Source organism: Bufo bufo, chromosome 2, assembly GCF_905171765.1.
Source record: "Bufo bufo chromosome 2, aBufBuf1.1, whole genome shotgun sequence".
NCBI lineage: Eukaryota > Metazoa > Chordata > Amphibia > Anura > Bufonidae > Bufo > Bufo bufo.
In genome coordinates, this window is record NC_053390.1 from 776,935,625 (window position 1) to 776,950,588 (window position 14,964).

General features: G+C 42.8%; 1 protein-coding gene across 1 annotated transcript in view; it reads right to left on the minus strand.

Annotated features, from left to right (window-relative positions):
- Nucleotides 1-6,177: 6,177 nt before the first annotated feature.
- Nucleotides 6,178-14,964, minus strand: part of JAKMIP1 (janus kinase and microtubule interacting protein 1) — a 128,824-nt gene continuing 120,037 nt past the window's right edge. Inside the window, 3 exon segments of the mRNA XM_040419114.1 lie at nucleotides 6,178-6,312; nucleotides 10,120-10,164; nucleotides 13,189-13,254. Of these exon segments, the coding sequence (XP_040275048.1) occupies nucleotides 6,280-6,312; nucleotides 10,120-10,164; nucleotides 13,189-13,254 (144 nt within the window). The 3' untranslated portion in view covers nucleotides 6,178-6,279.

Below are 14,964 nucleotides of genomic sequence, written 5' to 3' on the forward strand. Positions count from 1 at the left end.
TTTTACTACGCATTCTGTATTCAGAATGCTATTATTTTCCCTTATAACCATGTTATAAGGGAAAATAATAATGATCGGGTCTCCATCCCGATCGTCTCCTAGCAACCGTGCGTGAAAATCGCACCGCATCCGCACTTGCTTGCGGATGCTTGCGATTTTCACGCAACCCCATTCATTTCTATGGGGCCTGCGTTACGTGAAAAACGCACAAAGAGGAGCATGCTGCGATTTTCACGCAACGCACAAGTGATGCGTGAAAATCACAGCTCATGTGAACAGCCCCATAGAAATGAATGGGTCAGTATTCAGTGCGGGTGCAATGCGTTCACCTCACGCATCGCATCTGCGCGGAATACTCGCCCGTGTGAAAGGGGCCTAAGTAGTTGCCGAGAACCAACATCACAATCATTGCAGACTGGGCCTGGAAAAGAGTCCCGGCCACCTGAGAGGAGTCCTGGTTATTCATAGATTCCTGCTCTCCTGCCCACTTGCTGATGACTGACAGTCTTCTCCTGGTTTTCTCCCTTTCTCTCTAGGAGAGAACTGCCAATAATCAGCAGATGGCGGGAGAGCAGGAGATTATAATAACCAGGACTCTTCTCAGGTAGATTTGACTCTTTTCAAGGCCTGGGCTGCAATGATTATGATGCTGGTTCTCGACAACCACTGACTTTTAGCTGATGAGTGACACACCGCTGACATCAGCATTACTGTCACTATTTTATGCTGCCCTCAGTGAGGTCAGGAGAAAGTTGATGACAGGTTCCCTTTAAATATTTCAAAACCAGTAATCAGAGAGTTTCTTTTAAAGGGGTTATCCAGCATTTGTTTAGCGTCATGTTTCCCACTGCATGTGACTTACAACTTTTACTTTGATAATGATTATAGCTAGGGCTACACGGCAATACTAGTAGGCAACACCTGTTGCAGCCAGGATCACTGAGTAGCGATGATTCCATTCATTTCTATGGGATCACCACTACTCAGCGATCCTGGCCGCGATGGTGTCATGCAAACAGTGTCGCCGTGTAACCCTAACCTAAAATTTCCCTTCAGTGCTGCACAGGCTATGGCTACTAGAGAGGGGTCGTTGATCCAGGGAGTTATTCTGATTGCCTGATTGGAGTCGGGAAGGAATTTTTTATTCCCCTAAATCCAGCAACAAAACTGGTCCGTCTTCCAAATCCAGCAACAAAACAAAATACTTCTGTGGTGACCCATCCCATTCTCTTGAGGGGTTTTCTGGGTTTAAAATGTTGATGGGCCTATACTCAGGTCATAATTTATCTATTTTTTCAGTATGTTCCTTTAATACATAGTAACCTGTGACAATCCTTCTTGTGCCAGTGATGCAGTGGACTTTCATATAAGTGGATGTGGATCACTTTTATAGTTGTATTCACTTACATCAGCAATTAATAGGCTTGTTTTCAGATGTTTTCTTCATATTAAAGGGGCTGTCCAGCCTAGAAGCCGAACCAAACAATCCTCGGATGCCCATTAAATAAGAAAAAAAACACTTCCTCAGTCCCGCTATTCCTGTGCCATGGTACCGTCCCCAACTACTTTGAGTCCACACTGGAAGTGGCTTGGTCCTGTGGTCGCTGCAGCCAGTCACTGGCCTCAGTGGTCACGTGTGGTCACTTTCAGGTCACTAGTGGTGACGTGCCGTTCTAGCATATGTGGTCGCAGAGTCCAGTGATTTGCCACAGCAGTCATGCAACCAAGCCATTCACAGGCCAGTGGGGACCCGAAGCATTTAGGAACGGCGCTGGAATGGCAGGAATTCATTGGTTGGCCCCTAAGTCAGACAACCCTCTTAGTCTAAGAGCAAAATAAACCTCCTGAGTCATAAGAGTATTATAATGTTCTTTATTGTAGTGGGCGGTAATGGAACAAGCGGAAGATGGTTTGTCCACTGCAGCTGGGAAGATGATGAATAGGCAATGGAGGGCTTCTGGGTGTCAGATCTTTTGATGATGCTGAAGTCATCCTACAGTAATGTCATCAAAATGGATGATGTTAAGTGATGACATTGCAGCTTCTTCAGAGATGAAGAAAAGAAAACATGACATCTGAATGTGAAGATGTCATTTCATAGCAGTCAGGAAAGGTCACATCTGGTGAAGGGGTCACATCCGGTGGATAGGTCATATTCGGTGGATAGGTCACATCCGGTGAAGGGGTCACATCCGGTGAAGAGATCACATTCGGTGGATAGGTCACATCTGGTGAAGAGGTCATATCTGGTCATTTGGGGATCCAGTGTCACTAGGGCCTTTGCTTACAGGTCCTCCTGAGAGGTAGATCCTGGTCTACAGGACCAGCAGAGGACGTGTCTTAATGCTTGTTAACAGCTTCCACAATTTAATTACAGCCACATCAGGATCAGCTTGTGGCTTTCCTTTCTTTGGTTTCCATTTGGATATAAACACTCATTAAAATGACATTTTACGCTTTATTGACCTACTAAATTGTTTGTCTTCTTGTTTCTATATTTGCATATGGATTCCCAAGTACTTCATGCCACCTAGTGGCTATCGGAGGGATTTTCCAGTTTTAAAACGTCAATTTTGAGAATACAGCTACATCACTGCTGCAGCCTGTAAACACAGATCGGAAATGGCGAGGAACTATGTGGTGATATCCGATTTAGGCTACTTTCACACTAGCGGCACGGACCTCCGGCAGGCTGTTCCGTCGGCTGAACAGCCTGTCGGATCCGTCCTGCCGCTAGTGAACGTGCCGCTCCGTCCCCATTGACTATAATGGGCGCGGGGGCGGAGTTCCGACGGAGGCACGGCGAGAGGCTGCCGGAATAAAACTACGACATGTCCGACATTTATTCCGACAGTCTCTCGCTGTGCGCTGCCGTGCCTCCGCCCCGCCCCCATTATAGCCAATGGGGATGGAGCGGCAGTCCGGGGGCACACGTTCACTAGCGGCAGGACGGATCCGACAGGCTGTTCACCCGACTGAACAGCCTGCCGGAGGTCCGTGCCGCTAGTGTGAAAGTAGCCTTATCATTTTATCACATTTAGCAGATTTCATATAAGTCGGGTGTGGCCCCATTTAGTGCCCCATTTATTTTATCTATTTCAGAAGCTATAACTAGTTTTTTTCCCCCCCTCCATTCACTTGTATAAGGGCTTATTCTTTCACGGGACAAGTTTTCAATGTCACAATTTTGAATCGATATCATTTATTGATTAGGGTTTTTTCTGGGGGGGGGGGTACATGAGAAAGAAGCAACCTTTTTTGCTTTTTTTGTGCGACAAATATTACATTTTTAAAATTTATTTATCTATTGTTACGATGGCAGTACCACACGTTTTTTTTCAAAGTTGAACTATTTAAAAATAATATGGTGATAATAGCATTTAATGGGTTAAACAATCAGAGACCAATTTTATTTCAGACCAGTCCTTGATACCTGAAGTTGTTAAAGGTATTGTCCTAAATTCTTAACTTATCCCCTATCCTTTGGATTGGGCATAGCCATTGTGATCCATGGTGGTCTGACCACTGTGACCTCCACAGATCACAAGAACTGCCCCCAAATTAATGGAGTTGTAGGTAAAGCATGACGACTGCCACCCCATTATTTCTCTATGGAACTGGCCTGAGTTAAAGTGTAACCGTCATGTTTTCATCAAGAAATCAATTGTAGCATATGTTACTGCAGCATTATGCATAAAGCAATCTTTAGTTTCTTAACATACCACTGTTTTCTTTGAGTTTTTCCCTTAGTTACAGCTGTTTTGAACGCTACAAAATGAGGATCTTCTCAAGATGGCTCCTCTGCCAGTTCTCTGAGGCCTAAACTGCCTTCCCACTCTTCACATACACACTTGCTGTAGCCAGAAGCTCCCTGCCAGCCAATGAGATTGGATTACTGAGAGACACGCCTCTTCACTCTGAAGCCTAATGCAGACATGCAGTGTGGAGGACCGCCCCTCTGTCGTCTATTTATACTAAAGGGAAGACAGACAAGCCCTAGCAATGGTCTTTTAAGGGAGCAGTGGAAAGGGACGGGGACATTGATGAAAGCTGTTATTATAAGGTAATTACAGATCTTTTGGCAATCATTGACAAACTAACCCAGGTATACATGCCTAGCTCTAAAAAACTAACAAATGAAAAAATATGACAGTTACACTTTAAGTAAGGACATACTTGGCAGTCGAGAATGAAGCAGCAGCGGTCATGTGCAACCTGCCACTTCATTTAGAGGCCTGAAATTTAGTTCTTATGAACAGTTAAAGTCCAACCAGTCAGACCTCCATTGATCAGATAGGGGATATGTTTAGAACTAGGAACAATCCCTTTGACAACAGTCTTGGCATTGGCATTACACAACATAATGCTACAATCTTCTTCTGAAATACTCCTGTAAAAAGGCGGTTCATCAGAAGAAGTCCCTTAGATGGCCTCTATAAAAAGAATACATGGCGGTCGGTAAACAGTTAATATGAACGTTTGTTGTTTACTACCAGGAAACTAAAATCTTTTCTAAAATGAAAAACACACATTCAGGTTTATGGATATTTAAGGTTCTGTTCACACGGAGCTTGGTGTGTATTTACAGTGTATATGCTGGGAAATGATCGCTGTGCACACTGTATGCTTCTGGCATCAACTGGGTAGGCTTATATTTTTTTTTTACGTATATAGCCTACTGACTACCCCCAAAAAGGATGCTGTGCAGTATATGTTCTTTTAGCATGGGAGCCTGTGGATGTATGAGGTGACTGCCCTTGCAAAGTGTACCCTAGCACATCAGGTCGTCTGCACAAGTGGTTGTACCTGGTACTGCAACTGGCCTGCTAATTGATGGTTTCCAGTTTTTCCCTACACTACAGGGAACAGAAATAAGCTAAAACTTAAAGGGTTTGTCTCATCAGAGATGCTTTCAGAATAAGCCACTGCTCTGACAAACAGATGATTTTGCAGGGGGAAACCATGTCTAGCCAAATATTACAGGCGAAATGTAGTATTACATAGAGGTCATCAAGATGAACAAAACTGCCATCCATATAAAACATTGGCAGCTTGAGTAGAAGCTGTGAACTGTGTCCTGGCTCATTAAAGAGGTCCCAAGTAGGGGACCGACCCTCCCGTATGACGTCTTTATGCTCTAATAGGGCATATCGATGGGGGTTGTCTTGTGGAGACATCCCCTTTAAAGGGGTTTGCCGAGAGTGTAATATTGATGGCCTATCCTTAGGATCGGTCATCAATAACTCATGTGTGGGGGTCCGATCATGCTCATCAAAGGGCATGTCCTCTTCAATCAGCTGATCGATGGCAATGTCGGGAGTCGGGCCCCCACTGATCGGATATTGATGACCTATCCTGAGTATAGTTCATCAATAATCTGCTTCTGGAAAACCCATTTAAGTGAACCTTACAAAATTGGAAATTAATATAAAGTATTTAAACTAGATTTTCATCACAGTAGACTACACAAGGGATGTCCAAACTGCAGCCCTACAGATGTTGCAAAACTACAACTCCCAGCATTGCCTGAAGGCTGTCCAGGCATGATGGAAGTTGTAGTTTTGCAACAGCCGGAGGGCTGCAGGTTGGTTATCACTGGACTACACCATACTGTCATAGTCCTTTGGTGCATTACATGCAGCCATGTCACAATCCTCTTCTTTACCTGTTTTACTCTTATGGAATGGCGCCACAATATTAGCCGGTGTCAGCCACCAATGTACATACTGCCAGTGTTGGACTGGGGTTCCTAAGGCCCACCAGAGGAAATTATTCTCGAGGCCCAACCCTTATATCATTCATAACGTTTACTAGGTTTCGAAACATAGAAATAGATCCTAGTGGCAAGTGATTGCCTCCAAATGCAGCTGAATGGGTTTTTCCTCCTGGATCTTTGAGGCCCATTATGATATCAGAGCCTGGGCCGACCAGAGGATCCTCTAGTACTCTGGTGGGCCAGTCCAACCCTAGATATTGTGCCATGATCCTTCCATGAATGGGTTTCACCAGGGCCACAAAGAACTGGGGATTCCATAAAGAGTGAGAAAAAGCAGCCCTCCAATACATACGTATTTTTTTTTAATTTTACTATCTTTTCATCCATTTTATTAGAGTCTCTGAACAGCAGGACTGTATTGTAGCTGTACAAGAAATTTAGTCCAAATTTAGTCCACTTAAAAACTAAATTGTTATAAAACTCAGAATGTAAAGAGTCGTCTGGTGTTTCCAGCCAGGACCATGATTAAAAAATCAGTGTCTGTTTTGGCAGTTGCTGAAGTGTCAGATGTTCGTCCCATGTGCTCTCTTCAAACCCTAGAAAAGACAAGGAACATTTCCATAATCATTTGTATGACTGCTCATAACTCATGCATTCTTCTAAATTTTCATCTATATATTCATCACATTCAAAAACTTTCATCTCGTTTATTATTTAAATGTGAACTCCACCTAGACACCCTTTCTGACACGGGTCATATCTAGTCCAACCTATACTCCAATAGTGTTGATCCAGAAGAAGGCAAAAACTCTTATGCAAATTACCCCATGATGGGGGAAAAATTAGTTTCTGACTCCAATTATGGTAATCCAAATAAATCCCTGAAGCAATGACCCATATTTAGGAACCTAACCCCTGATGATATTACTTTGAAGAAAGGCATCCAGGATGTTTTTGAACTAGTACAATAAGCCTACCATCACCAAATCCTATTTCTGAGAATTCCAAAGTCTCACTCCTCTTACAGTAAAGAATCCCCATCTATAATTATGATGAAACCTTCTTTCCTCTAGATGTAGAGGATGCTCCATTCACATGGTTACAGGCTGTTTTTGAAACTTCAAAAGAAGTGAATGGAGAAAACTGCACGGCCACTAGTGATGAGCGAAGCGAGCTTCGGATCATAGAGCCAAAGTCGCCTTGTTCAAAACTTCGGATTAATGCATTAAAATGTACGGCCTCCGATGAGGTGAAGTTATTTATTTGCCAAGTCGTACAAGACTTCATGGAAAAACTCCTGTATTTGATTTTTAAGTTGGAAACCACTTTAAAATGTGGATCTGGACTCAGCTTCGGTTCAGAGTGGTTAAAACTTGGATCTGAACTCCGCTTCGGTTCCGAGTGGTATGGTTCCGAGTAGCTTTTTATGACACAACCTTGTGTGTATAAACAGAGGCAAGCATCTGCCTCCGTTAAGGTATAATTTTTGGAATGCTTGTTCAGAACAAGCCACTGTTTTTTTCCCCATAACAGCGTGTGTGTTTTAACTCCATCTGCCCACAATAAGCGACGATTTTTGGATTTTTTTTTTTATTTTAAAAGCACAATGTTTTTTTTTTAAACAGGCGTTTTGAAAACACCATTAACAATGAATGAGACTGGTGTGACACCATCAGTAAGGAAACACCCCACTTCCTGGTTAGCACTGCATTGTAAAACTGGTGATTAGCACTAAAATGGAGCTTGTGGTAATTCACTGGGCGGCTTTATTTTGGGTTGAGGATAGCGTGGGTGTCTGTATAAGACATAGGTCAATAAGATGTATGCAGACACAAAGTGGTTAATTTGAACCAGTGCCACCAGTGAATGCGGTCATCCATTCAATCTCTTCAATAGCACCTAATATTAAGAAGGAAAACAAGAACTCTCATTGCTTCATTTCTATCAAGTTTCGCACCAGCTCACAGTGGATATCTACCTCTGCCATGGTGGACTCTGGAGCAAATGGGAACTTTATGGACATTGATTTTGCTAATAAGCATGGAGTGAAAATCCAAGGGAGACTTTCACCAATTCTGATGGAAACTGTTGATGGGTCCCCACTGAACTCGGGCCCAATTGATCAAGAGACTGAACCCTTGGAGATAATTATGGAACCCAAATACAAAGAGGTTTTATCTTTTTTACTAATATCATCGCCCCATTTTCCAATCATCTTGGGACTACCATGGCTGCAAGCTCAGAACCCTCAGATCAACTGGGAAACTAAAGTAGTATCCTTCCCACCAGAGGTTTACTCAGAACAGACTTTATCTAATCAACCTCAAGTAGATGGTACTGAGGACCTCGAAAAATCACCTAAACTGCATTCTATGTATAAAGAATTTGTGAATGTTTGTGATAAAAAGAATGCTAACATCCAAGATGTCTTTTGTCTCCATGGAGTACCAGATGAAGTTGTCTCTGATCGCGGAGTACAATTTACGTCCAAATTTTGGAAGAATTTTTGTAAAACACTGGACATTGATGTTAATTTGTCATCCGCTTTTCACCCCCAGTCAAATGGTCAGACTGAACGTGCAAACCAAACCTTGGAGCAATATCTCCGATGCTACATTTGCCATTTGCAAGATGACTGGGTTGATTTGCTTACAATGGCAGAATTTTCATACAATACTCAGAATGCTTCCACCAAACAAGCACAATTTTTTGCTAATTTGTGTTACCATCCAAGTATCCTCCCTAATTTCCCCAGAGACACTTCTATTCCTGCTGTCAATGACAGAGTTCAATCTCTCCAACAGAATCTGGAGATGTTAAAGGACACATTAAAGATTGCCCAGGAGAGATATAAGCAAATAGCAGATAAATCCCACAGGCCTTCTCCAACTTTCAAGGTGGGAGATGAGGTATGGCTTTCTACGAAGAATTTAAAACTTCATGTACCTTCAGCAAAACTGGGTCAAAAATGTATTGGGCCTTTCAAGATTATTGGACAAATAAATGCAGTAGCTTTTCGGTTAAAACTTCCCAGGACAATGAGAGTACATCCTGTGTTCCATGTAGCTCTTCTGAAACCTGTTATTCCAGATCCATTTCCAGGACGTAATCTGCCTCCTCCCGATCCAGTTGAAGTAGATGGACAAGAACATGTTGAAAAAATACTGGACTCTAGAATTTTCCGAAATAATCTACAATACCTAATTAAATGGCAGGGGTATGGCCCCGAGGACAATTCATGGGAATCTGTAAACAATATTAGTGCTCCCCGACTGCTTAAAGAATTTCACCAAAGATATCCAGAAAAACCGAGCCAAGCATCGCCCAGAGGTTGATGCTGAAGGACGGAATAATGTCAGAATTTGATGTAATCTTCTAAATTACCTCTAGTGGCTATTTCACCCACTCTGAACTTGTGTTGCAATTTCACTCCTCCACCACTGGAGGCTGCTGTGTTATCTGAGGATTGCCCTTAACTAAGATGGCCGTTGTGATACTGATTGGGAGCCATCTTGTTTCCTGTTTGGGCCTACTTATACCCATGAGGCAATGCAAACATTGCTCGAGTATTGTGACTTGTTCCAGTCTCCTGCTCCTCAGAACCGTCCCTTCCAGACCGTTCCGATTCTTCACTGGATTCCCTACCTTGCGATCTACTCCTCAAATCTGCGCCTCGCTTGTTCCTTCTGGCCACTGGATTCCAGCCGCGTCTACCAGCAGCGTAACACATTCATTAAGACTGGCGTTTTAGACGCCGGTCTTAATAAAGGCCCATAGCTGGTGGTGGATCCACTGGAATTATGTAGTGTCGCAGGCCTCTTTATAACTTCAGCGCATCCAGCGCCACTTCTAAATATAAGACAACGTCCGAGCTGTCTTACATGGAGACCCTTTTCTACGCCACAATTTTAGACTTGGGGTGAGCGGGGCAAAGTCACAGATATCTGTGCCTGAAATGGCCTAATTTAGGCATATTTCAGCATAGTAAATGACCCCCTATATGTCCTATTATTTCTGGGCACTGTATACTACCTACCGGGTACTAGGTAGGCACTGGATGACACTATTTATACAGTATATGTCAGCAGCATTGTACAGCATGGCTGTATAGGAATTCGTACAGATCATTTAAATAGGTCTTATGTCCTACTTTTCTGGACAGTGCATGGCACTATTCCGTAGTGTATTGTGCAGCTTTTGCAAACCTACTTTATGACCCCACTGGGACAACATTCTGCCTTTCCTCTGTTCTGCTTACTGGATAAATGCTGACCATTACCGTATATGTATACATTTTGTGAGGCTGGTTACAATTCTAACCACATGCACACTGTACATCTAAACTTTGAAAAACCAAGCAGCATTCATTCAGAAAATCTGGATTTACATAAATTTATACCAACCACGATTGTTTGCTGGAATAGATCGTCAAGGCCACAGAATGAATGCTAGTGAGAAAAACAAAAAAAGGAACAAAAACTATAAAATAAGATCAAAATAAAACATAAGAAAAAAAAAAGAAAAAAGAAAAATGCTGTGAGAGGTGGAGAATTAGAGCACAAAGTGATGCATAAAATTCCTACACAAGAAAAGCTATCTGCTTCAGTATCATCTTCTAGTAAATACATTTCAGAGAAACGGGACTGCCTTCCTAAAAAGATTTCTGCCCTAAAATCAAAAAAAAATCATGCCATGCCTAGGAACGTCCCCACATCAAAGGGAAATGCCTCTTTTTATCCAAATTTGCCTTTAAAGTCCAGGACAGTCCCATGAAGAATAGAGTTGTCAGCAGGCAGGCCATACTCACTGCCTACTGGTATGTCATATATAGTATTACTGGAGAGCATTTCAGCTCTAAGGTACTGCATGAAGTATGGACAGTGTACCATTCAGGGAACAGGAAAAATCCTGCAATTTGCGGTCCCCAATGCACGGGCAACATCCGTCCGGATTCCGCAGACGGATCCAGACCCATTCAACTTGAATGGGTCCATGATCTGTCCGCAACGCAAAAAAGTTATGCATGCACTACTTTTTTTGCAGTGCAGAGGCACGGACAGAGCCGCCACAGGTGCTTCCGTGGGGTTCCGTGCCTCCATTCCACACCGGACCTTCCGGATAATGCAGTGTGCACACGGCTGGTGCCAGGCAACGGCCATGTGCATGAGGCCTAATACTCTAGGAAAGTTGGATGACATGCATAGCGTGAGCTGTAATGGTAGCCATGCTGGTTGCCACAACTTGGCGACTCAAGGACTTATATCTACTGGTGATAATTTTCTACAATTTTGGATCTTTCCTTAGAACTCCTGGGGTAATGTATTAGGACTGGAGTGTTGTATGCTGGAGTGAGCATATAAAGAGGCTCATTTCTTAAAGGGGTCATCCAGGAGGAGTAATAAAATCGTTACTTTCTTCCAAAAACAGCACCACACCTGTCCACAGGCTGTGCTTGGTATTGCAACTCAGATCTATTCACTTCAATGGAGCACAGCTGCAATACCAGATACAACCTGGTCACAGGTTTAGTAAGAAAGAAGCCATGTCTTTCTCATCCCGGATGACCCCTTTAAATTTGGCACTGCTGGAGGTCTATGCATCAGAAAAGCAAATCTACTGTGTACCGGATATGAGCTGGCGTAGATTTGTGTTTGAATTTATGACAGTCTCTGGTGTAAATTATAGTAAATCTGCTGAGCTTTGTAGGCCCCATCCCTCTCCCTAAGCCTGGTCAACTTTTTTGAAAAGTGCTATAAGAGGAGGAAATCGTAGAAAGTCAAAAAATTTTGAACAAAATGTGGCTTATGCAACAAACGTGCGACTTTTCTATGCCAGTTGGTTAATAAATAGTTAATAGCAACAGGTTAATAAATTATCCCTCTGTCTTGGGCAGTTCATCTGTTATTCCTCATGTAAACCCATGAATACACTGACAACTGACATTACCATTCCCTTGACAGTGCCAGACTGTGCAGGGGCACGCCCTACTGACTATGGGAATGGTATCACCCAGTTTTCAATTTAGTCACGTGTTTCCAGGAGGAATAACAGAGGAAAGGGACAACTCAGAGTTCATAAAAAAAAAAAGACAGGTCCACTGTGGGGTAGAGGAGGGACAAGAGGGCATATTGCAGGTTTAATAAGGCTATAGAGCAATGTACAGTACAATCTGCACCAAAATCTACACGCCCAGACCTTGACACAGAAACGCCACCGATTTGCAGCTGAAAAAGGCTGATATGTGGACTTAAAGAGGACCTGTTACCTCTCCTGACATGTCTATTTTAGTAGCTACTTGCATTCTCCATGAAATAACAATTCCAGACCATCTATTCTTATGACTCTACTTTGTGCCGTTACTCTATTATTCCAACTTGAAGTTACAAATGACTTGTAAGCAGTCTACAATGAAGGTCTATCTAGGTGGTACCAATTGGGGGGTGTCTCTGCAAAGTGTGAAACTGGTAGCACTGTTTGGATAGTGCAGGGACACACCCGCAACCTGTAAAACCCAGATGGGCATTTATTGCATACTGCTGGCAAGTCATTTATAACTTCTAGTAGGAATAACAGGGAATGGCACAACAGAGAGTCATATGAAAATAAGCTCCAGAATTGTTATTACATGAAGAATACAAATAGTTACTAAAACAGACATGTCAGGAGAAATGACAGCTTCTCTTTAAGAGCTGTGCTAGTAGCAACTGTCAAGTATGCATACTGTATAGTAACATGACATTACTGCTCTATGGCGGTTTACTTCTGGATATATGTAATCCTGCTAACAGTTATATTCTTATACACACTATGCATCTCTATCACTGTTGCTGGGCTTGATGGCTCTGCTCCTCCTCTGCCTGGTAAATGTGTAGTTTGTTCAGTTCATCCTAATGGCTCCATTTACTGTTGTGGTGTCCCAGCTAAAGGTTCTCATCTAGAATTCATATTATTGCATTTAGTGTTGTATGTTATCTACTACGGTATGTTTAGTGTACTTTGCTGCCATCTAGTGGCCATTGTTATATTTTGTTTATTTAAGTTATTTATGGTTGTATTTCATTATGTCCTTCATCATGTAACTCCTCCTCCTCTGTGAGCTCATATTCTATTTCTTGCAGTCTTTTCCTGTTTGTCAGACATGCATCACAGAGTTGGAGAGAGGATTTTCCTTTGATCTCTATCATCATTTCTCAAGTTACATTCAATAAATTACCTAAAGGCATATCCATTGCATCTCCCTCACATGAATTCTAAATGCAACTGGTGTTGATAGGGGAATAAGTATAGCAAGTTCACCATCTTCCACTGCTTGTACAAGAGACTGCCACTCACACTCATCAGAGACTAATCTCACGTACATTGGTGGCATAATAACTGTCTTACACATGAGCAGTCCAGCGACAGCCTGGCATACATAACATAACATGCATACATAAGTACTGGCAGTCATGAACTAGCAGACAATGATTTACCTTTTCCTCTATTTCTTTGAGTTGCTGTTTTTGAATTTCTATCCGGTCTTCAAGTTCACGGATTCTCTGCAGGAGAAAAGTGCAAGCATTTGTATCAGATACAATAAAATACTTTTCAAGATGAACTAGTACTAGTTATATAATAGTGCTAGAAAAGGTAGAACCAGAGACCACTCATCTTATTGGGAACCATGAATATAACCGGCTCCATCCACTACACAAGCATCAATGGTAGCAAACAAGTAAGAGTCATATCTATCCTACAAGAGATGAGAAGATGGATGATAGAAGGGGGGGGGGGGGGGCTTGAACCACCATGAGGAGGGTTAATCCACTTTAATTTTTGTTATGGACTTTTTATGAAAGTCCCTCAATAACTGCATGCAAAACTGGAGAAGACTAGGTTCACTCATTTAGAAAACATATGGGGTTGACTGCTTTGGACAGTCCAACTGTGCCCTGAAAGGGGTTGTACCATGAAAAATATTCTGCAGTTTAGGTTTCAAACCAGCCCCTGAATCTGAATACTTTTGCAATGGCATGTAATTAAATATTTAGTTTAGCCAGTGAGTTATTCAATAAAATGTATCTGTATAGCGCCACCTGCTGTTTGTTCTTTTTCTCAGTTTTCTGTCCACCTTGCTGAGGTGGACCCATATGCTCAGTTCCATCCCTCAACTGTCTCCTGAGCTGTTAGGCCTCATGTACACGGCCGTGGCCATATTGCGGCCCGCAAACAGCAGGTCCTCAATATGCGGGCACCGGCCGTGTGCTCCCCGTATCATGGATGTGGACTCATTCACTTGAATGGGTCCGCCATCCGGAGCTGCGGTGCATAACGGAGGCACGGAACCCACGGAAGCACTACGAAGTGCTTCCGTGGTGTTTCTGTCCGTGCCTCTGCACCGCAAAAAAATAGAACATGTTCTATTTTTTTTTACAGTGCAGACGGATCACGGACCCATTCAAGTTGAATGGGTCTTGGTCCGTCCCGGCCGCAGCACGGTTGTTGCCAGTGCATTGGGGATTGCAAATTGCGGTCCTCAATTCACGGAATGGCCCCACAACAGCCGTGTGCAAGAGGCCTTATAAGGGAGACAGCTGGAGCCAAAAGGGCACACCCCCTAAGCTACAGCAGAAAGGACACACACCCTAAGCTGCCAACTTGATATAAATCTAGCAAAGCAATTTGAGCAATGAATGAGAAGATCTCTGGATCCATGTGAGGTACAGGGCTGGTTCTAGCTCTAGAGACTGTCATGTACTATATTATGATGTATTTTCATTTTTTTACATCATGGGATAACCCCTTGAAGATAAGCTGATCATAGAGACTCCCAGTGCTGGGAAGTGGGAAACAAGTATTTCATTCTTCATGCTGCTATGGGGCCCAACGTCTAAGGGGCCACATTTCCACTCGGACATAAGGTGCAAGTTAGTGATAAAATGTATAGTAGGTGCCATGGAAAGTTAAAAATGACCACCTTCTAAATTTTAATATGGAGCCTCAAGTTCATTATTCCTTCTGCGTGACAGTACTTTTTGCATTTTTCTTCTGCTGTGACATCACTACATTATTCCTGTACTGTGACATCATATGCGCTTTACACTTGCAGGCGACATCGCTGTTTGTATAATTCCAGTGTTGCAACATCACTAAGATTATTCCTGTATTGTGACATCATTGTCTTTATTATCCCTGTACTGTGACATCACTGTGTGTATTATGCCACTATTGTGACATCAGTGTGTGCACTATTCCTGTGCTGTGACTTC